This window comes from Tyto alba, unplaced genomic scaffold, assembly GCF_018691265.1.
Source record: "Tyto alba isolate M040663 unplaced genomic scaffold, T.alba_DEE_v4.0 Super-Scaffold_16, whole genome shotgun sequence".
Classification (NCBI taxonomy): Eukaryota; Metazoa; Chordata; class Aves; order Strigiformes; family Tytonidae; genus Tyto; species Tyto alba.
Window position 1 is genome coordinate 902,289 of NW_024881278.1, and position 24,209 is coordinate 926,497.

Genomic DNA, 24,209 nt, shown 5'->3' on the forward strand with positions numbered 1-24,209 from the left:
CTTTTACTTAAAAAGAAGTGGTAATTGGCAGCACTCAACAACAAAGACCTTACAAGTGATATTTATCATATACTTTTTCCCCTACCAAGACACATGTTCAATAATGATTATTTTTTGAAAATTATTAAAGAATTGTACCCCCCCACACACCTTTTTGGTTTTTCTTTTTAACTGAGCTCTGCTCTGACTCATTCAAAGCCAAAATTTTACAGTCTGCTTTTACTATATGGTGATAAACACAAATCTGCTGTAAAGGACTAATTTTGCTACTGATCTCCTCACCTATTCCAGTTCTCAGGGCTGCTGTTTTGGACCTGGATGGTGACTCATCAAAACATAGCAGATGTTTAAACAAAACACACAGAGGCACACTTCTGTGTCTGTATTTATGTTCAAGGGCAGTAAGCAATTTTTCATAAATAAATGGCTGGGGGTTGTTTTCCCTTGGTAAAAGAGGGAATAGCTGAGTGATAGATGGCAGTGCTGGATGTATTACCCAAGGCGATGCTCCCCATTCCACTCGGGAAGCGCCTTCCACCCCATGGAGAGAAGCCATCGCTGAAATCAGGCTTCTGGAGATTCTTGTGGCTTTTGCTGTCGGAGGATGTCATTAATGCTGATTGCTGCCCCCATTTCTCTGGTGAAAGCCTGGTATCCTCCTCTACAGCAGTGAGGGAGCCAACACCAGCCAGCCTCAAAGAAATGGGAGGGAAAGCAAACATACTGCAAGTGCTATATTACCTCCTAAGCGTAGATGCTGCTTTTAATTTCTACTGATAGCTGGATGAATATAAGAGCAACGTTTTACAACAACGATGTAGAGTAAGATGTTTCTTCAGGAAATAACAGAACTACATCAGACCAAGGTGTGGTCTAACCTCCAGCTGCCCTGTACCAGCAGGCAATAACCACATCCTCCTCTGAACACAAAGGGTACAGAAATAAGCCACGAGAGGACCAAAATCCTCAAATCACAGTGCTGCCAGAGGGAATCGCATGCCACCTACTCCCAAACCGAGACAAGCCTAAAAGAACAACCTAGCTACCACCAGTGTTTCAGCTCCATGGTGGCAATCATGCTCTTCTACCCATTTCAGTGGCATGTCTTAAAAATCAGCTTTTACCACTGACATTTTGGGGAGCGAGAGAGGTGCTGAAGAAGGCAGAGAGAGAGCAGCTGGTGTTTAACACTTGACATGCCCACTCATCCTCCTGATGCTCCCCTCCTCCCTTGAAGCCAAGAGTATTTCCAAAACATAGAAAAGCACAATGGAAAAGATTAATCCTGTGGGTTGCTTTTAGAAAAAGGTAATCCACCAGCCTGAGTGTTACCATCTGCACCCTAGGAGCATATCACCACATGATGATTGACTTGGCCAGTATTTTCTGGCAAGTCTAAAGACGAGGTTTAGATTACCAAATCTGTGAGGTTTTATTTGATCTACTCCTGGGAGAAAATTTTAAGCCCAAATTCAAAATTCACAGTATAGGGTAGAAAAATTTTGCCCACAACAGAGCTTCCAGAAAAGCAATTCTGTAGGCCAGGAAAAAGCAAGTGTCAGTACTGGCAGTCATATGCTTGCTTCTCTTCCTTGCGGAGAGCCATTATGCAGTGTTTTCTAAAATTGTAAATGTTCTTTCTGGCTCACAATGGGAAACAACACTAATATGCATCACAGGGTGTGAGATAAAATGTGAGGCGCTATTGTTGCCTTTGATTTGTCTCCCATTTATATCAGCTCTCAGTAAGAATTACACAAAGATAGAGTGCAGATTTTTCTTCTCAACTTTTTCACATTTCATCCTTTGTTTGGTTCATAAATTCTAGCATCTAACTAGAATGTTACATCAGAGACAGGAATTTACATTTAGATAACATAATGCAAAGAATACTAACAATGATAATCCTCCCCCTTCCAAACAGCTCCAGAATACTTCCCAACTGACCTCAGCTTTGCAAAACAGGGATCTGTCTTACTTGCTTTAAGCTGAACATTTCTTTCTCTTTCTCCAGTAATCTAACATTCAGGGTCTTTTTTTGTTCGTTTGTTTGGTTTATTTGTTTGTTTCCCATCCCCCAGCACCTTTTCCTTAATTTTAGCAAATCTCTCTCTCTGTGCTGCCCTGACTTAGTCTCTAGATATGGAGATGGCTCCAGTTTGTAGTCTGGGAAAAAGCCTGGGAAAAGACCCCAGGCACAGTGGGGGAGTGTACTAACTACACGAGGAAGGCCACTTTGTTTCTTGTGAGTTACCTAAGAAAAGTGGTGGCAGATGCCCCTCAAGAACAGCTTTCTGATTGCAGACACTTAAGAGAGACAGCTTTTCTTCTTCAGGACCTGACACAAGCACTTGCTAGCTGTGGGCAAACAAAAAGCCAGCAATGTGCATCAGAGCCACAGTGAATCTCTTTGGAGAAGTCCTCAGTCAGGTTCATCAACTCTGACATCTACCAAGGTTGATACCCAGGTCCAGTGATTTACCAGATCTGCAGCTCAGTCTACATGGAGGGGACAAGTACTGGGGGCTTTTTTATCTCCCAAACAGCTTTATTCCTAATAACATGAGCTCATTCTCACTGTTTGAAGAGGTCCATCCTGGTGTTACTGGCCACTCTGGCAACTTTCAAAGCAGGAGAACGAGAGGTCGGAAATTTACTCCAGGTTTCATACATATCAGAGACTTATTTGTATCAAAAGAAAGTAAATTCAAATAGCAAGTGAAATCAAAGCTGACTTATGACTAGACCATTACTGTTACATTGGGCAAAAATTGGAGCAACTAATTTGGAAAGCTTAGGCACATTTTTTTCCTCAACCATCTTGCCTCACTCCAAATTACTGAAGATTCCTCAAAGCCCTGTTTTATCTTGAGGCACCAAATAGAAACTGGAGGCCGAAAATATGAACCACATAACACCGAGTCTGAACAAAAGTCTTTTAGAAAAAAAGTTGTGTGTGGAGTAGGTGGGTGGGAGGGGAAGGAAACTTTCAGTTTTGTCTCAGTATGCTTCTTATCAGAGAATATGCTTTCAAAAAGACCATAATGTTTTCCTTTAGCACTGAAGATCGTATTCCCTCTCTCCATCAAACACTCTTCTATCGCAGAGGTTGTTCTAGATGCCAGTAGACACAGGTCAGTATTTTCAAAAATAGGTGATTAACATTAGGAGCTCTTTAAAATAGAGTTTAGATCCTGATTTTCAAAAGCTCCAAGACACCAGCAGCTCCAGCTGGCTTCAAAGGGTCTCACTTCATAAGGTGTTTGGGATGTGCTCAGCATTTTTGAAAATCAGGCCACCTATCTGGGATCCTAAACACAGACTTAGAAATTCAATGCCAAATCTCACTGCAGTAAGGATCACACCAACTCTCTAACCCATGTTCAGAAATCTCAGTGACATTATGACTAACAATATGGCTTTTGCCTTCTTTTTCCCACAATAGAGTTTACAGAACTGCTAATAAAACCAGTGCCTATCATGAAAACTGGCAGACTCTTGAGTCTAACAAGATAACTATAATTTTCCTTGAAGCTATTGAGCAAGTCTATAACATTTCCCAAAATCCTCTTAATAATCGATGGCTAACATAAGTCCCTTAACAATGAGGTGTCCTGAAGGTCACCCAGAACACAGCAGCCAGTGCTGTGGGATACTCAGACATTCCACATGCCATATAAAAGTACTGAAACCCAGGCTGGCACGCTGCAGTACTTAGCCCTTCCCGTAATGCCATCCCCCTGCTACAGGGTGCCAGAAAACTTAAAGGCTAATACTTGGGATTGTAGCACCAAAGTCAAGACCTCTAACAATTAAGCCAGAAGAGAATAATTGTATTAGCAGTTGATAGCAGCAGACTTTTGTCCTGCTAAAAGAGGATGACACATGCACACATTAAAAGCATTTCCTCAAGCTAAACTCCTTCAGATTGCTGGATTTGGACCATGTTTTATGATTTATTCATAATGGAGAGCTTCTTAGCTCTTGAACTTGCAGATGCCCGAAGCCTTTTCATTATACAGCTTTGAACTATTCTGGACTTAAAAAAAAAAAAAAAGAAAAAAAAAAAGAAAAAAATAAATTGATCCAGTGGTTCCACCTTTGGGTCAACCAGCAGCAACATCTCCCCTCTTCTTCTCCCCTTGAGTACCCACAACTGGAGGACAGATTTTGCCAGCACATAGAACGACAGTCAGAATTAGAGGCTACAGATGTGCACCATTTGTCATATTCCAGGTCTGCAAGAATTTGTACGCTGGTGTAAGGATTGCCATTGCCCCCAGTCTCCACAAATGCCTCGGTGTCTGTTACTTTCATGGGAACTACTGAAGCTTTCAAAAGAATGTAAAGAGTGCTAATCCCCTGGTGCAAGTGACTTCAGCCTTGACAGACACTTTCCCAGAGCCACAGATAAAACTGAAGGATTCAGCTGTAAAGGATTAGGAGTGGTGTCACCTAGAATTAAGTCACTGGCCTTGAACCATGTTTTTGTTCAGCCCTGTCAATAGCAAATTTCACAATCTTAAAAACAAGGTTTATTGAGTTTCTTTAAATATATATATCTCTCTCTTGATTTCCTGAGTAGGTTTAAAGGTCTAGACAGTTCACATTATATTGTTTTATAGTTTCCATTTTTTTACTACACTTCAGTGCACTAAAACCCATCAATCTGACAGTCTGAGGAGACTCAAACAACTTCTTTTCACAACTGTACACAGGATGTTTCTTGTGTGTATGAGGAAAGCAAGGAAACACCTTGCATGGCTCTTTTCACATAGAATCTATTTAAAACACTATAGACCCTAAAAGGGGAGGGCCTGTTACATAGACAATAGGTGGTCTTTGCCTAAAGAGTTTATAGTTCACAGCAAATCTAGATAAATATCTTGCTTAGTTACCCTGTTATTCTGATGTAAGCACCTAAAAGATGTCCTTACATGAGATGTCCTTTAAGTTAAAAGTCTGTGGCCTTTCAGTTATTAGGTGTAGAGGTTACTTGGGGTGGTAGGGGAGAAATAATCCTTGTGCCTTAACAGCTTGTTTCAGTTCACGCTGAGTATCTGTGACAATGCTGAGCACTGATTGAAAATCTTATGAGGGTCCTAAGTGCAGAGTACCACTGATCCTCAGCCTGGTAAAACCTGCTGTAACTTGGGAGTATTGTGCAGAGCTAACTTTGACTTAGCACTGTGCACTACAAGTTGAAGAATTTCAATGGCAGAGGCTAATCTGCATTTACATATGACAGTCACAGATTTTATGTTTGTTCAAGGAATATGGTCTTGCAAAAATGCAACACCTGAACAAAACAAAACCTTACTTAAGCCTCAAACATACCCCAAACACAGGGAAGGAAGAGGAGAGGGTAAGTCTCTGTGTCAAGCCACATCGTGTGGCACCTTGCAGAAGTTTTGGCTGCTTTGCCTCCCACCATCAAAGCTTGTGAGAGCGCCTGGCTGAGGCTGGAGACCAGCCGAGCAGTCGGCAGCAGCCTGACACCATGCCAAAGCCACCACAGCTACTGCATCCCGCAGGCAGCGGGTGGTCCTGCTGCACAGGGAAATGGCTGGGAAGGCACATGTGGAGTTGATCAAAATATTTCTAACAAAACCTTTTCCTGAATCATATTACTCTTTTTTTTTTTTTTTTTTTTTTTCCCCTTTTAAAAAGAACAGATAGTTTTATGGGAAATGTCACGTTTTCAGGGAGCCATAAAAATGTAGCCTGAGAAGCCCAAGATTTCCAGACAAATGTTGCTGGCTCTTGCCAAAACTATGAACTGAAGCTATCACATGTCTGCTTAAAAAAAAAAAAAAAAAAAGAATTAAAAAGTAAAAAACCTCCCAAATTTAAAGGGAAATGAGTATTTGTTGATTTTGTAAAAAATTTTCATGGAGGGAGGAACAAGAGGGAAGTGCTTCTGACTGTCTAGCAGGAAGCTGTTCACTGGTCATTCATGCAACAAGTATTTCTGGCAGAGCTAACCGAGCTAGTCTTTAACCAGAAGGAGCTGGAGGAAGCCCGCAGGTCCCATGTATAAGACAGCAGTACAACTGTGTCAGAAATCCATGAAATGGATGCTCCAAGTAGGCTGATAAGCATGCAAAGCCATGAAATTCAGGCTGCCCATTCCTTGGGTAGAGACAACCACGTATGGCACCTTGCACAATATTACCAGTTTAAGCTTAGGGGCTGAGTTGCATGCTATATGGCAGTAATGATTAATGATGATAGTAACAATACTAATGGTTAAAAATATCCTGCTTATCCTTATGCATGTTCCCTGTCAGCAAAATTATTCAGTTAAGTTTAATTTGCTTAATACAGTAGTAATTCATAACTCAAGAGACAACTTAATAGTGTACCAATTATGGTACAATTGAACACATAATGAAAATAGGCCTAAATTAAAGCTCACTAAGTTCCGTTTACCAACTCTCCACTCCCATGGCATGTTTGCTATAGCAAGCTTAAAAGTTTAGACCCAATTTGTTTCTGCGTGTCCTCAGGTTTGTTAACTCCGAATTGATGCAGCTCCTTCCACAGCCCAAACGCAGAAGAACACTGTAAATAGCTGAAAGAAACAATAAGGACTCCAGGTGACACAGATCACGTACTGTACACAGAATTACTTTCCCCAGAGCGAGCCCATGTAGCAGAGTTTTGTGACATTCATCATTAAAGTTCAGTCCTTGGAGTGCTGCCATTGTGGCGATGCGCAGCCAACTCTCCGCTGATAGAGCGGAGCTTATAACTGAAGGCCATCCCTCCTGAGGGCAGTGCAAAAGTGATTTGACTATCAGACCTTGGGAAAGGCAGTTTTCTATTCTAAGCTGGTTTTATTTCAAACAGTCTTTCAAGGGCTGCTAGTGGGCCAATCGTGTTATGTGCGTGATGGTTTATACCAACAAAAACTGTGAAGTATCTGGAAACTAGAAACTGGTGAACTGTGGAAAAAGAATTGCCTTTTTGCCAAAACAAAATTCCTGCCAATATATAGTGTTGGATCAAAGACAAAGCATTCTGTAGAAACACAGAACTTGCACGAACAGTGTCATGAGGGCTTTGGGGGCTGTTGGGTGGCAGGTTCTCTGGTGTCCTCGGCCACCTCGGCTGAGCACAGCCAAGGCTGGACTAGCCTCCTGTCCCATCCTATGGCTTCTCTACAGACATATCCTCCCAGATCTGGTTTATTCCCCATGTGGGGGCTCACACATCACCAGCAGCAGGGCTTCGGGAGTGACGGGGGAGCCCCTGCTGCTCCAAGCAATGCCTCCTCAGCTACTCTCAGCAGCATCGCACCAAGAGGACAAGTGAGAATAATTGTGAAGCGTGCCCAACAATTTGTACCTGCTGCAGTTGCTCTTGGAGGGTTAGAGCTCACTCCTTCATTTCCAAAGCCTGCGGCAGGCCTGACTACTTCAAGCTATCAGACAGGATAAGGATACAGTAAAGCATGGAGCAGCTTCAAGCGGTGCAACATTTTGCATATGCAGACTTTGGGTCCTGGGGTCTTTGCCCAAAGACTCTTCCACCTCTTAGTCAATTAAGAGAAGGTGTAAAATACCAGAAGAATGGCATTTCCTAGCAGTTGTGATGAACAAAGTATATAACCAGCTACTTTAAAAGCAGACTTTGAAATGCCACTGGCTTGCTTCATTCTGAGCACATTCCCAGGGAGAATGTCAGGTCGCATAACTCATTTGTTATCTTTACACAGAGGAGCTCCACTAAGCACCAGCCATCATAAAAATACTAACATTCCTTTTTGTGGAAAACAAATATAAAAGAAAAACGTAGCATCTCTCTTAAAAAAAAGCCAGTTAGCACTTCAAAGATTACCACATGGTCTGTAAATAGCAATGTCAATACACTGGGGAGCTGCACTCCTCTTTGTTTAACGACAGCCTGAGTTACTCAAATGGAGGTAGCAATGTTACAGGCCTTTCCCATGACACAAAACTACATCGTGCATTAATTTAGACACACTCTTTGCATTTTATTTCCCTTGATGGCTTAAAAAGTACCAAGAATTGGAATAGCATAAGAACATCATTTCAATCTAGCCTTATAAAAGCACTGCTCTCCTCTGGGCAGCGTGCACCCAGCAACATCTATTTTATATATACCATGAAGGAGACTGTCAAGGAGAAAACTGCAGTAATTGAGGTCATGTCCTTCGTGTTCATGAATAAACCCCCTCCCACATTTTTCTGTCATCCACGGACACTTTCATGTATTTATAACTAGCCATTTTAATTATATCAAAATATTTATCTCCCAAGTGGCTAAATTAGTAGGTATTTAATTCTAGTGATGCAAACACCTGATGGCTGGGCGCTCTCATTTGCCTGTAAATGTAAAACACAAGCCACTGAATTAAATTATGTGGCAAATGTCCACAGGTACCTCTGAGGTATCTGACATCCCACACAAAATCTGTGCTTCACATGCTTAAACAGTTCTATTTCGTGCTTTAGAGGGAGGGAGGGAAGAAGGGAAAGAGTTGTATTTTGGCTTTTTTAAAAATCTCATTTGCAGTCATACAGCTAAACTCAGAGATTAATAATAAAAGTGTGTATGCGACAATGCAGAAACAAATGCTGTTCAATGTCAAATACAAAGCAAGATGCAAATTTATTTTTCTGTTAATTAAGCAAGCTTTCATCTCAGCGGCTCTGATCTGTAAATAAAGCTCACAAGCTAGTTTCAAAACAAGTCTGGGAATTAAGCAAAGAACAAAAAAAAGGCCCCTAAACCAAAATACCCCAACCCCCAGTCTCCTAGCACTGGTTAACTAATTACGTTTGACGTTTTTTATTCAGGGGGACCTGAACAGATTAAAACAGGTTAAAAGCAACAGTACTCAGGCACTGGCCTTAGAGTGACAGCTCTCCTCTGAATACCACCAGCCATCAGATGCTGCCATACTCTGCCAAGAACCAAGGGGCATCCCTGAATATTCTGAAAGGTAAGAATGGGAAAGGAAAGTTGGACAGAAGGACGGATGGGAGGACAGACAGAAGGAAAGAAGAGAGGAAAGAACAAACAACTGGTCCCCAACACTAAATAACATGACATTCTCCTGCAGCTATGCCTAGCCTCTAAGGATCTGCTTTCCAAGCTCTTTATTGAAATTGTTCAGGTCCTTAACTGATCTCCTGGGGGGTGAATCGGGGGGGGGCTGAAAAGCCTTAAGCTAATTAAGCATGGCTGAGACATGCTTGATGAAATGGGAAAAACACGAAGCTTTTGAAAGGGTGAAAAATCTCTGACCATCTGGTAGTGGCGTTGCAGAGAGAAGAAAGAGGAAGGACAAAGGGGCAGCTCTCTGCAGTGAGGAGGTACAGGACTCCTTTAATTACTGGGTCGCTGAGACCATTACCGCTCCAAATGCCGGTGAAAGCCCGTGAAACAAGCTTAGGGGGCTCAGCAAAAACAACAGCTCGTAGCAAGAAAAGCATCTGCAAGAAAGTGAATCGGAGCAGCTTTCCCCAAGATACATCTGCTAATTAGAAATGATAGGTAATAGATGGGGGCGGTGAGGCCCCTGGATTAGAACACAACTTTTTCTGGCGACCTCTCTACCTGTCTCCTCTGATTGCTGTTCTCCAAGGCCCTGCAGATGGTGCTCTCTTTAAATTAATACCACTCTGCCAGCCAGAAGGAAGCTTCTGTTGTACTTGGCAATACAGGTGAACAGCCTGCATTTAGGTTTCAAAATGAATGCCCCAGGTGTTTCATCAATATGGCAAGCAGCTGATGTGCTCCAGCCTCTTCAGGCCTGGTTAAGGCTCATCTGTGTTTCCCCATCCCTAAGACCGGCTAGAGAAAATCACAGCATTCAGAGGGCAAACTTCGCACACCGGCGCAAAATCTGAGCTATCTTTGCTCTAAAAGGCTTTGTCAGGCATGAGCTGCCGAAGTGCCAGTACAATCCAAATGAAGAGCCCTCCCCTGCCTTCTCCTCTCAAATGAGCTGGATATGGCTACGGCTGACTACAGGTGCAGGCTAGCAAAGAGCAAGCTGGTTTCGACACCAGAAGCTGTGACCAAACCCTTGCCAAAAAGCAGTGCTATGCTAACTCTGGCTCCAGGATGCGAATGTGTGCAGCTGATTTCCTTCCCTCCCCCACACAGATTCTTCTACAATTATTTCAGCTCTGTGCTGTGATCCAGTCAGATTTGCAAGATGCGCAAGAGCAGGCTATATCCATCCTTGAATGGGAAACCTCATTAAAAGAAAGAAGCGGTACTGCCAATCTAAGGCATTGCACTGCACTGCTGTCTCCAGGATCATATATGAAACCCAGGCCTTGACTACCTGTGGTCATTAAATATCCCGTAACAGTTGTGATAAGAACAAATAGCATTAACCCTATTCTTTGGCCAAATCTTGACATGAATTTCTCTCCTCCAGGCTCCCCTTGAAGGTTCATTTGGAAAGATTTCCTGTGTCTTAAACTATCACACTTTTAATTCAGTACTGTTAAACATTGGCTGCATTTAATGCCAGAGGGAACAGTTTCACTAGCAGATTCTGTGATCTCTGTATATATCAGTTTCTAAGATAACTTGGGTTCCTTTAGATAGGTACAGGATATATATGTATTTCGTATCATCTGCTTTTCATGATCACACACTTCAAGAGCCAGCTGGATCTGCAAGCAGAACTGCATCCAGAAAATCTATTCCCCTCCACAGCTAACATAATGCTGGAAGCAGGCAATATTAGAAATAGTTTAAGGATTTTTTCCTTTTTCTTTCTTTTTTTGTTTTAATCAAACTTGTCTATGTTGCAGGGCCAGAAGATTCAAAACCAAGATAAAAGAGCATCCAAGTTTTTGGACGCTTACCTGAGAAACAGCTGAGTTCCTGCTGGCCCTTCAGGCCGTGGGGGGCTGCAGTACCACCGCATGATTACTGAGTCATCTGCTGTGGACTGTGCAGTTCAAGACTCAGGTTTATATGTTCAAGCAGATTTATGATGAGACATGCGTTAAAAAAATTTACAGTTGTATAAAGTGACCACAGTAGCTGTACTTACTACATACCAGACAGTTACTACTTTGGAAGACAGAGAGATAAGACAAACGAAACTGTGGAGGATGCCAGTTTTGCCACTCCAAGACCAGCGTGGGTGTTATTAGTTACACTCATGTAAGAGGAACTGTAAAATACCTGCTGCCCCAAGGAGGAGGCCCCAGAAAATGAGAGCACAACCGGTCTCTTGGAGATCCAGCTTTGTAGACCAACGCAACCACCAGAGAGGAATTCCTGATATCCAAAGGAAGGACTGGGCATGCTGGTAGGGACCACACCAAAACACCATGAACGTGCGAGGTGAGATGCCAAGAGGCAGGGTCAGGACTGAACTGAGACCTGATCACAGAAGCCGTGCAAAACTCGGCACCCTGAGCATCCAAACCCAAGTGAGGGAGAGGGACTGTGCTAGTGCTTACCACTGGCCTCGGACCCTGCTGATCAGAGCATGCTGGAAATAAATCCGAGTTCGAGTGCCTCTCTTGTGCTGAAAGAGGTCAACCCCCTCCCAACCTTCATGTCCTAGAGATCCCTGCAAGGCAGCTGTGAGGGAAAGCCCCCTGCACACCGGGACACCATCGATGAAAATGAATGACATGCAGAGCCCTTTCAACACAAAGAATGAGCAAAGCAAAAGGCAGTGAGGCGGCTGAACACTTGTAACAACAAGTCCTGCTCAGTTTTCTGCTCTCTCCAGACCACCTGGGTCCTGGGCCGATGGAGGCACCACGCTCGGGTTCTGGCACCCCAGAAAGGGGAAGATGCTAAGACACAGCCCTGCCGACTACCTCCTTGTTCAGTCTGCGAGCTTTCCTGCTAATCTTCCCCGTTGTCTGGACAGCTGGAAGAATCAGCCAATTTCATTTCTTTGAATTGAGCTGCTGGAGTTAGGTACTGATTTTTCAGCCCAGTGACATCTTATTTTGAAGCACCTGAGGTATCTCCATTTGCACTCATTTGACGCTTTTGTGCTACACTGACAGATCATACAAACACATCCAGTAAATGCATTTTAACTGATGAAACACCTTGTAACCATGATAGCATTTGGCCACAAATTGGGAATCTCAATTTTTTTCCAGACACTAGGACAGTGACTTTGCTACCCTGACCCTCTAACGATATACCATTGTTAGATGTAACCAAGGGGCAATGGAGAAAAGATTATTGACTTTTTCTTCTCAGAATCCAGTACACAGTTTAACTGATTTTCTATCCAGGTAAGAATGGTATAGCCTGTAAGTGACTGCTTATTTCCTCCACAGAGAAAATGCTGAACGTGTAAACATGCTGTCTTTCAAGGGCTGTCAAGTAATGTAGGTATTGAGTGTTTTTTGACAGGGTGCTGTAAATGGAATAAAGGCGTTTTTGGCCTCTGCAGTAGCTGTGATTACTGGCAGATCTATGCCCTTCACACTAGTGATTGGGGAACAAACAAACAAAAATGGCTGCACATCTGCAGAGGGGAATAATGAGACAAAAGGCTTACGTGTCCCAACATTTCAGGGACCAGCAAAACAATAATAAATGGTGTTTTGTGGCTGAAATCTACCAGCTGCAGAAAGCTATGGATTTTAAAACTCAGGATAGAAGTCACAAGTAAATTCTGAACATGGGAGAAAAATCTTTAATAACTGTTAGAGCAAAGAACACATTGCTAATCAGGTATGGAACAGTTACACTATGAGCATTCCAGCATGTGTATAGGTAAGTAAAAGACAAGGCACTTCCACACTCTTCATATTTCTCTTGGATCTCTTGAACAAAATCAAGTTTTTTTGCAGTTGCCCATAGACTGTTTGTAGCTGCAACTCATAGTGCATCGTCCAGAGCACCTGCTTTGCTGTACTGGTTTAACTGCAGCGACAAACACATTCACAGCCCACGGGTGTGCTCCAAGGGAGGACCTCCAGAGCTCATGTGAGACCCCAAAAATGAGATGCTGACCTTTTTGTTAAATAACAGGCAGTCCCAAAGAGCTGCACTCCTGCACCAATATGTTGAGACACCACTACTGTACGATTAAGATACAGGTGAGGTCACAGAGATGTAGGAGGCAAGATTACATGCTAGCTTCCTCCCTGGCAGATCATTCATGGTGACTAGAGACAAGGTCTCTTGGGCTGTTAGGCTAACACTATGGGCCAGGTACACTGGTGGTGACCCTGCACACTCATCTGGAGGTGAAATGTGAGGAAAGCTAACAGAGTGGAGGAAAACTGTTCCAGATGGCAAGATCTGCTTGAGAGAAAACTCACCTGTCCACTGCAGGTGAGGGGATAGAAAACCTGCTGCCAAAAAATAATGGGTAACGGGCAGAAAAAAGGAAGACATAATCCAGAGTTATGAGGAAAGATCTGAACTCGAGTAGGTGGGATTTTTCCTGCTCTGTGTCTGCAGTAGTGGGAAGCAGATTTAATCTCAGTTGGGGTCATGCCCTATCAAGGCAACCTTCACTTTACAAGTTGTAGACACATCCTCCCCCTCGCTGTGTAATAGTTTCTCCTTGTACAGCACTGGCCTTCCTCTCCAAGTGCCAGGAGCAAGGGCACCTGTGAGGCCATGGCATACCTCCCTGGCAGAGCCAACACTGGGGGCATGCGCAGAAGAGAACACAGAACAGAGCTGAATCAAGAAATGTGCCTCCTGAACCACCTGACAGTATGCAGAGTGAATAAATGCCACCCTTCTCATACGAGAACAAGGTTAACTACTCACCCACACCACTGGGCACTACAGCAATAAAGTTACTGACAGCGAAGTGATATTGTTGTTCCCCTGCTCTCCCAAAAGAAAGAGCAAGGGAATCTTTTGATCCTAGGACATATGCTGCTTTCTTTGAATTTGTTCCTGTTCTGTACTTGGAATGAAAGACGGTTCTCCCAAATCATCCCCCCTCCCCACTCTCACTGCCTGTGTTTTTTTCCACACTTAGCTACAAATCGCACTCCACTCACTCTATTTAATGAAAATGACTGGCTAAGTGCAATTTCTTTCTCTGCTGCCCCAAAGTATGCGGCCATTTGCATTCCTGACATGGATTTAAAATGATGCAACAACCTGGGCAGAGTGGTACATCCATACATAAGGTAAGCAAGGGGGAGCACAGAATTTCCAGTTCCCAGAGCCAGCTCAGTTGGATCTGCTCATATTCCATCATAAACAAACTTTACTAAAGGATGTAGGATTCCAGATTTATCAGTGTGTACCAAAATTAAGCTTCCCTTCATAGCGGGCAGAGCACAGGAACATAAAATTGTCCACAAGGGATCAAATTCTTTCCTTGTGTAGCTCCATTGGTTGGCTGGACCTATTCTAATGTAAGACCCAAGTTCTCACTGTCACAAGTAGGAGTTAAGCCCACTGTTCAAACAGACTCCTCTGTAGCAGTACAGTGTATTTTAAAATGGTGCCATTTCTCTGGAGGTGCTAAAGCTAATTTCCAGATACACTGTTAACTATGATGCCATCTGTAACAGTGCAGTCCTTGGCCAGTGAGCCCTACTTTTTCAATATGTTACAGGAAAAAGTTTCTAAGATGTCAGTGTCACTCCCATACTCCTTTCACTTGTTCCTTGGGTGCTATTTGAGAGGATTTGAAGAGATATGTGTTTCGTTTGCATAAGGCATCGCTGCCTCTCTGGAGCTTTGAACTAAACCCAAAGTCTAGCAGACTTGGACACCACCACATGAAGTACTGATTCCATTATCTTCCTGGTTTTCATATGCTAAAAGGGCATTATCAGTGTCTTAAAGCTCTTTTAAGCCTTGTAGCTCACAAGTACAAAACATGTAACATCATGTAATACTATAATAAACATATGAGGATTTACAATAGCATCTGATTTTTGGTGGGATTTCATGACTCTCTATTTTTTGGCATTCCTACCATGGAAAATAAAAATGAAAATGGCACTTCAGATTATGCCACTAAAAATATCCAGTTTCTCCTCCAGCTTCAAAGAGGATTTAATTTTTTAAATTTCTTTTTATTTTGTGGATATGGAAAAGAGTTCTAAAAATTATTTTACTTGATTTAATGCTGAGTGTGTTTCAATTCAGTACTATAACATGAGTTAATTAAACTAAACAAAGGCCACATTGTCAACACTTTCAGCAAGAACAGAGAGATGATATTTTAAAATGAAATAAAAATTGCCAATTCATAATTGTATTTCTATTCTGCTTACTGAAAATGAAGTGAAGAAAGCAATCAAATACACACAATAAACCTTAAACACTATAATTGTTGAAGTAATCCCTTTTCTTGTTTCTTTTTTTTCTTTCCTTTCGGCTTTTTGTTCTGTACCCTACCATCAAGCCTGATAACATAAAGTGACTGTGACAGCAGGCAAAACGTTTGAGCTGAAAAATTCTCCACGTTTTTTACTTTTTAGTAGAAAATCACACAGAAGAAACATACCGTTTGTGATTGAAAGTGATGAAGAATAATTAAAACTTAAAGTTGATCTTGCACCACCTATTCTTTACATACATTCAGGCTAGAATCTGATAAAGGGAGAGGAATGAAAGGAAACAGATTCCTTCCATGGCAGGAAAAATGTATGACCTTTTTCCCACAGGAGACTGAAATCCCTATCTGGAGCAGACTACTGATGGTGTAGTAACTACCCTGTCCCGCCAGCGCACAGTGCTGCTCAGCTCGCCCAGGCAGCACCTTAGGGAAGGCCTGCAGCGGGGCTGCATCCCATTTGCCACCTCTCTCAGGGACGGGGAGGAACATCATTTTGGGCAGCCCGTGCTGCCCGATGGGCTATGACGCCTGCACTGGCCTGTGCCCAGCAGATGACTGAACGCCGTCGCCTCCGTGGTCCTGCTGGTGCGTACCACCGGTCATGATGGCCCGCACAGGGACATGGAGCAGCACAGGTGGTCCACAGGAGTGAGGCTCCCTCCTAATAACCTTCAAGGTCCTTTGCCATCAGTGAAACAATTGCAGATAGCAACTACCCTTTGACGATATAAGGGCCTGGAGACCGCCCAGTTCAGAACGGACAAAGCCACCACAAGTATAACCGCGGGCACTGGGACCAAAAAACCCACTCCTCCTCCGCAAGCTGCAACATCCACGTGGAGCACAGAACGTGCTCGCACAGACGCACTCCCAGGCACATCAGCTTCACCTGCCTTCAGCTTTTAACAGAGCTAACCCAGTTCCATACCTTTGCAGGACATTTTAAGTGCATTCATGAAATTCAACACACTTTGCAAACACGGAATAAAATGCTGCGTCCCTTTCCAAAAGTAATCTTTTGCTAGGCTAAAAGGTTTATTTTCCCTGCCTATAGTTATGGCCTTTGGCTGCTTCCACAGGGCATGGAAATTAGCTGGATATACATCTCTGCCACAGATAGGATGCCTTCAGAAGAACAAAGTGCTTTGCACTGGGAGATACAGACCAAGTGGCCCTTGGACCAGCACAGACTGACCACAGCAGGCTGGCAAGCAGAATTGGGTCATAAAAGCTCCTCATCTGGCTGATATTGCAAGTGCAAAGTTCACTTGAGTTTCGTGAAGTTCTCGAGAAAATAAAGGCATGTAAAGCGAGGCTTAAAACCTAAAAGGTGTCCTCTGGATAAAGGCACTTTTGGGGCTTTCCAGTGCTAATCTTGTTACTGTGTACCTCCAACTACTTCCAGTTACTCACTTTGCAACAGTCCAGTTCTCTATGTAGCTTAGAGCTTTAGACATGCAAGTTTAAATACCCATTTGCAATTTTCTGGCTCCACAGCACTTCCAGCTTTTCTGCAAAAGGTCCAAAGATGCACCTTTTTTTTTTTTTTTCTTTGCCAAATCTGTCAGAAGCAGATTTTAAAGATATATTTCAAATTTAGGGCCAGACTACTCTGTAACAGCCCCAAAAAGGTCATCTGATCCATTCAGTATGGGTTGTTATCAAAGACCAAACACACTGTATCCGATTCAGGATATTTATTCCTTTTTTCTTTGCGCAACTGGATAAAAGAAGTTGGAGCCTTTATACTAGCTCTTCAGAAGCCACAACACTCCAAAATACTTTTGTATTCTTTCCTTTCCAATCAAAAAGGAAATATCTCTTTAAAGATATATAAGGAAGATTTTTTAAATCTCCTTTTTTTTTTTTTTTTTCCCCCCAAATGTCTCATCCATCTCCACTTGAAGCTGAAAAGTTTGGTTAAGAAATAAAAAGTAGTTACAGTTGCCATGACTGAAGAATAAGGATGTCAGATTTGTCTAAAAAGATCTTTCTCAAGAAGTATTTTGTTTCTCTATAGCCACAATGTCATATCAAAGAAAGTCATTATTTTGACAATATTTATGATAGTACCAACACATGTAACAATCTTATAAATGCCTGTAAAGAAAACTGAGAGGTCTTTTCCTCCAGGTTTTGGAACATGTAATTCTCTCCAAGATTATGCCATAAAATTATCTCTCTTGGTAAATTACAAATGGGTAAATGACCTGAAAATCCAGCCCTTTAAGTGAAGAATGGATGACATGATGGCTATGGAGTTAGATAGCTATTCATGCGAGAAAGACTGTTGAGCAAAACTTGGCTTAGCTAGAACAGAAATCAGGCAGAATTCAAATTTACAGTAAACAGGCACTGACCAGAAGACCAGCAAAGGAAATCACATACATTGTGAATGACATAAACCATGAAACTTCCCCCAGCCCATTCCCAAGCCTGCCATAATATTGCATGGTTCATACAGAAAAAAAGATGGTTAATATTGTTCCCTAAACGTGACATTCAAACAGGCTAAGATGCAACTGCACAGAAATATTATTTGTAAGGGCTGTGTCCTGCTCTTAAGCTAAATCTCTGGCCACTTTAATATCCATTTTATAGGCATTAATTATGGCAGTTTGTTCCTTGATTGTGCTTCAGCAGCAATATGCTTCTGCATTTCTGGGCTTGTCCAATGGAAAATAAGTAAGTCCTTTTCCCAGGGAGGATGCTACTCAACCATTCTAAATTTGTTTCTTGGGTAGAAAAACAACCTAGGTCAAGCTCAAATCATGTTCCAAACATCAGAATAAGACAAAATATTTTAGCCTGAATACAGAAGAGAGACAACAGAGAAATAATGGCTACTTCTGTTCATATTTCAGTGCTCTGACAGAAATCCTATCCTCCAAAGAGTTAAGCAACTTCCAGAGATGAGCAGTGAGGGAAATCATCATATCTAATATCTTCACAAAGGGAGATAGAAAGAGGTGGGAAATAAGAAGATAGAGGGGAGATCAGGCTCTGAGGAGGAAATGGCTACATATTCACACAAATAAACATGAGTTTTATTTCCATGTGCTGCAAATTGTGTTCTGGAAAAACTGTGCTGATTAAAATTACAAATTTTGTCATTGCAACATGACAGGACTATTTCCAAGTGTACATATAAAGGGACTGCTGAACGGTCTATTAAAACCGTGTACACTTACCTAGTCAGCAAATAGGTCAGTGATCACCACTTACTCTGCTTTTTAATAAAGGGATTTGAGATTATTCCCTAATCTTATAAGAAACACAGATTTTCATTATTCTTTTGTGAACTAGAATGAGTGCATTATAGTAGCTGGAAAAAAATTAAAAAGGCATCTTAGTTTGTCTTTCTTCAGTTGCTCCCTAGTAATATATAACTTTAAGTTATGGTAGGAAAAGGAATAAATTGGCGCATGCTATATTTTATTACTGATTTTGGAAAAAGCAACAGCAGATTTTTATGAAACACACACAGTGCCTCACATTGTTAAATTCTTCAGGGTAATCTGGCTTGTTTCTTACTGCTGGCAATGGGGAACAGTGGTGAGATTGCCAAGACTTTGATTCTTCATTCCTCTGGGCTCCCAGCTCCCCAGAACCTTGAAAGTGCCAGGATCCATGACTCCTTGGTAATATGCACTACGGTGTGACCCTGGAGCAGTGAAGCCAAATGAGCTATACAGAAAAGATCCCGCAAGCCCTAAAATCCTCCAAAACACATAGATGAGCTGGTAGTAAAACTTGCACAATTAGATCAGAAGCTTTATCTATGGTTTGTCAAAAGTTTGTGAAAACTGAGACACATCTCAAAATCAGCAAGAAACACTTTGAACAGACTTTCCACAGAAAACCAGATCACTGAAAAAATTCCTGGGGTGCTTCAAAGCCACCATCAGTAGCTAAGCAGAAATCTATCTTTAGATTGGAAAAGGGACTTTGATCTTTGTTGGTCATTTGGTGGCATCCACAGCTCCAGTGCTGGGGACCAGCACGGGTCACGGATGACTCCCATTAATCTAATGGCTCCTGGCAAGAGAGAGAGAGGAAGCTATGTAATAACTCTCCACTATAGGATGAGCTTGGTAACACAAAAAAAGTATCAGATGTAGCACAGAAAGACCAGGTAGTTTGCAGTATAGTAGTTGCTACGTTTGGCTATGCATATAGGTGTAGTACAGGTCAAAACCACTTAAAATCTGTGTATTTCTATTTAATGGGACTAGCTGTCCCACGTTGGCTTTTTTTTTCACATGTTCTTAGACAAAAATACATCATTACATCATATTTTAACTGTACTGTGGGTGCTGCTGGAAAACTATATAATTGCATTAGTTTATGAGGCAGCACTTGGGTTACATAAAATAATGTTACAGATTAAATCTCTGATTTATGCCAGGTAATCTCTTTTCATTGAGAGGAGTCTCTCTCTAGGGAATTTACCTTATTTTATCAGCCTGAACGTCAGCTGATTTTCTTTTTTTACCTCTCTTTGTCCAGATCCATCTTGCTTTGTGGCGAACTTTCAAAACTTATGTGGCAGAGTATGTGCCCACCAGAACTGGAAGCGCCTAGCAAGATGAAAGCTGAGGATGCCCTACATGTTCTTATACCTGTAAGAATGAAACAAAGCAAGGAAAAGCCCTAGTTTCCTTCCCTTCTCGAAACCCTGAAAAAGCACAGCCTCAATTTCCTTTCCTTCTCAAAAGACTGAAAAAACATGCATTTATTTTCCCTGACCCAAAGACAGTATGTTTGGAAGAAGCTGAACAGAATATCCATGCAGTTACCCAAGTCCTTACCCTGTGGGCAGAGTCAGCACATCATCTCCTCTTATCATGGAACTGACCAAAAGCTTACTTAGATCAATGAGAGTCCTTCTATGAACTTCAACGAGCTTCGGGTTAGACTAATCTTGTACAGGAGCAATACCTGAGGCCCCAGGTAGGAACATGTTCCAAAATGTTTGGAAAGAACCTTTTACTTATTTAGTACTTGAACCTTTTAAATCAGGAGCAGGAAAAGGAAAAGTGCCAAGAACAACCCTTTTCTGACATTACCTTCGTTTCCTTAATGTTGCATATTTTAATAGTAGGTAGAACAGATGGTGAAATATAATCTCTCCACTGAGAACTAAATGACAGTGACTAGCTGTAGGGGACACTAAAGTATTAAAGAGAAGGAAATGTACAAATAATGAAAGTACATTTTGTCCAACTTGCTTTTGATGAGACATAAAATAAAATGTAAATAATTTCTATTAGGAGGAAATTAACATAACGACTTTGGTATTTGCAATCAGAGTGAGCTTGCATTATATAACCTGGATTTGCAACTGAGGTAGCACAATACCATTTACCTGGATTTGAAGTAAGGATTATATCAATTCTATGTTCACCATCAGTAATACAGCACAAAACTGATACCATTAACATGACTGATAATAAAGAGATTTGATTAGTCTCAACTTGGATAGGCAATTAAAAAAAAAAAAAAAAAAGGAGAGGAAATGTTGTTTAGCTGCATATGAACAAAGACGTTCTATTAACCTGGGTTTGCAGTGAAGTAAAGTGTCAATATTGCTAACACAGGTTTGCAATTAAGTTGGTGTCAATATGACTGGGAAAAGGAGTTCATAATTAGGACAACACAGTTAGTATTGACCTGAATTTTCAATAAAAATCATGTCTGCATTTTAATTTGGAACCATAAAATTCATCCCTGTGCTCTACAAATGACTGTATAATTATTAACTTGCAGTTACTTTACAATTAGAGAATTATTTACATAATATGTTATTTTTTATATAACCATGTGCCTGTTACAAATGGTGAGCCGAATGTAGGGTTCTCAGAACTGTCTGACACTTAAAATTAAACTTCTACATTTCTTTGCAAAAGCATTCCTAAGGATTTAAATACTTTACTCCCAGAAAAAAATTATTGCTTCAGCAAGACTGTGTTCCTGCTCCAGATATCGGTTTCTTTATTAGAATTACTAGTTTTACTTAATTACTAGTTAAATCTCTATTAATGACCTCACAAATAAATGTCATACCCATTTATTGTAAATACTCTCAATGCTTCTAGTGAACATGATCAAGAGGATACTTTAATGGACATAAATTGGTTGTTTATTCAGCCTTATGCAGAAAACCAATGAGAAGAGTATTTATTTTAAAGTCACTTTAGAACTTGAGCATGCACTTTTTTGCACTTACTTTCCTGTGTAAATCCAAGTCCAATATATCAAAACAACACTCGAGGATAGGCAAAAAAGGATTTTTCTTAGGAAAAAAAACAACCCACTTTTATGTGCTTTTTCCATGTTCCCTCACAATAGAAGAGGAGAACATGACCCCACCAGCATTCTCTGTCTCAATCTATTTAAAAAGTAACCTCACCTCCTTCTTCATCTTTTCCTCCTTCTTTTTCTTCTGCACCATGAATCAAAGGTATCTCAACTTCTCTTGTGCCTTCTTGGTTCAACAATGGCTCTGAATAAATTTGATAAGAAGCAGATGAACAGTAAGACTTTTTTGAACGGACACAAAAGATTAACACGCACTAGAGATATTACCATTAAAAGCACTGGCAGAGGAAAAAGATCCTTTTTCGTCTTAAGGTAGGGATACAAAAACTGTCTGAGGGAAATCCAAGGGGCTGTAGTTGAGAGCAAGGCCTTTATCATCCAAGATTTTGAGCTTTCTGGGGTTGGGCACAAACCCCCCCATGTGCTTAGCTTCAAGAGTGGGCCTTCACTGGGACTCATTGCAAGCCAAGGGACGCACATACTCCAGTTTTTTGCTGGACTGGGGACAGAGCATTCAGTGCTCCAAACACACAAGGCTGAAGTGCTTGTCATCAGGAGTAAGAAAGGCAATGTTCACTTCTTTCTCTAACAGTCACAGTCATTAAAAAGTCAGCTTTTATCAATGAGAATCCACAGATACCCCCCTGCTCAAGGTTGAATTTTCAGTTACCACAGGAAGATCCAGTTCCACAGATTTACCTTAGTAGGTATGGAGAAAGGGGACTTAAATACTACTGATAATATCTGAGTAATAACTAGTGGTTTTGCCTGTTAATCTTGCTCTTTGTTTTCAAGGCATGTGCAGTACCTTCTATTTCCATGCAGGAGCTTTGGGAATCTGCCCCAGTTTTCATCTCCTCTGCAGAAACATTCTGTTGTCCTGTTAGCAAGACAAATTGCAAATGATATCAGCATGGTGGCTGCGGGCAGGCAGCGGCAAGTTCACCAAAACAGGACACAAACCTAACATAGCACAGTCGTTTTCAGCCAAGTGTCGCCTCTTTTCTATTAAATGAAAAATGCTGAACTTGTTTTATACATTAAAATATCACTTAACGAACCCTAAGCATTATGTATGTTAAATGGCTGGTCAATACTGACCCTGAACCAACTTTTTTTTTTTTTCTTCTTTTGTAGCCTAGCCTTGATACACTGATTCTCATAGGAGCTGTTGCAAAGTGCTCACACTTGACAGTCAACTTAGCAGAAGGAACAGAATCACCCCACAGGCTTTCAGAACAGAAACAAAAAAAAAAAGGGCACTAATAACAATGCTATGCACCCAGGATCAATATGGTTAAACCCACATATTTGGAGATGTGTGTTTTCCAGCAACACCAGGGATTACCTCACCAGAACTGCTTGGCACACAACATCTACTAGCTGACAGCGTTTTCTTAAGGCATCAGAGGTCAGGCTGAAAACCACTGGATGCTGAAACTGGAAGAACTAAGGTTCCCAACTGATTCATTATCTCTGTCTTAAAGAATTTTGATACAAAACTTTACCTTCGGCTTGATTTTGCTCACATCCCACAGGATGCACTGGGTCACTCTCCTGTGCGCCTTTGGAGTCTTTCAGGGAGTCTGAGGAAACAGCAAACAAACAAACAAATCCTGCAGCGGTTTTTGTGCTGGAAAAGTCTGGCAGTTACTTCAGACAAAGGTAGCCCTTAGGTGCTAGCTTCATATCTAGCATTCTGATATGCTGACAGATTTTCTATCTTTTTAACTACAGACTTATATACTACAAAAGTATACTCATGTGTTTCAATTATTCAAATTGATTTCAAAATCCATGCACTTACTGAGCAGTTTTTTTCCTGCAGTACAAACCCTAAAGATGGAGCTGGCAAGATAGGACACATAAGAATAATCAGCAGAGCTACTGAGAGTTTTATTGCTAATGAATGGAGTGGCACAAAGCTATGAAAAACAGCACAAACCACCTACTTGATAAATAAAGTGATTTCTTACTTATTTAGAACAATGCCAGCGCTTTTCATGGTTGGAATTCCACAAACTTGACAAACGTTAAGTCCTATAAATGCCTGCAAATCCTAGCCTCATTTCACTTGATGGCAGAACTCCCAAGGTCGTTATTGTGGCCAAGGCTCCTTTTCCTTCTGGGGGGAGACCAGCAAAATGAACTGCCCAAAGCCACAGCCTGAAACAGTGGCACATTAGGTGTCATAAGTGCAATTGCTATGTTATCTCTAGTCTTCATAAACACAGGGCACTATTTTGTTGTGTCGAATGACATTTTCTGACAACAGCCATTCCTTAGTTTTTGCACGGGGGTAAAGAAATGCATCATTTCACTGCAATCAGAAAATCACAGCAACAGTCGCCCGTTTTAGCTCTGCTCATCTGCATAACATGCAGCTTTCACTGGATAAAGAGCTCTCTTTGAGTCTTTTTAAAAACCACTGCTGATCTAACTGGACATTTCTGCAAACTACAGGGATAAGTACACGTGAGGTTTTAAGAACAGTAACAGATAATCACTATTTGTGTTCCAGAGTGAAACACTTTCTAAAATGCTGCTAGATGAAAAACTTAAGTAACAGTGCCAAAAGATCTATGGTGCA

General features: G+C 41.5%; 1 protein-coding gene across 2 annotated transcripts in view; it reads right to left on the reverse strand.

Moving 5' to 3' along the window:
- The window catches only part of MACROD2 (mono-ADP ribosylhydrolase 2), a 902,990-nt gene that overhangs the window by 19,708 nt on the left and 859,073 nt on the right, over positions 1–24,209 (reverse strand). For both annotated transcript variants that reach the window (XM_032994762.2, XM_032994761.2), the window contains exons 14-16: positions 23,128–23,205; positions 22,428–22,499; positions 21,711–21,803 (exon numbers count right to left, since the gene is read on the reverse strand). In XM_032994762.2, the coding sequence (XP_032850653.2) occupies positions 21,711–21,803; positions 22,428–22,499; positions 23,128–23,205 (243 nt within the window). The remainder of the gene's footprint in view (positions 1–21,710; positions 21,804–22,427; positions 22,500–23,127; positions 23,206–24,209) is intronic.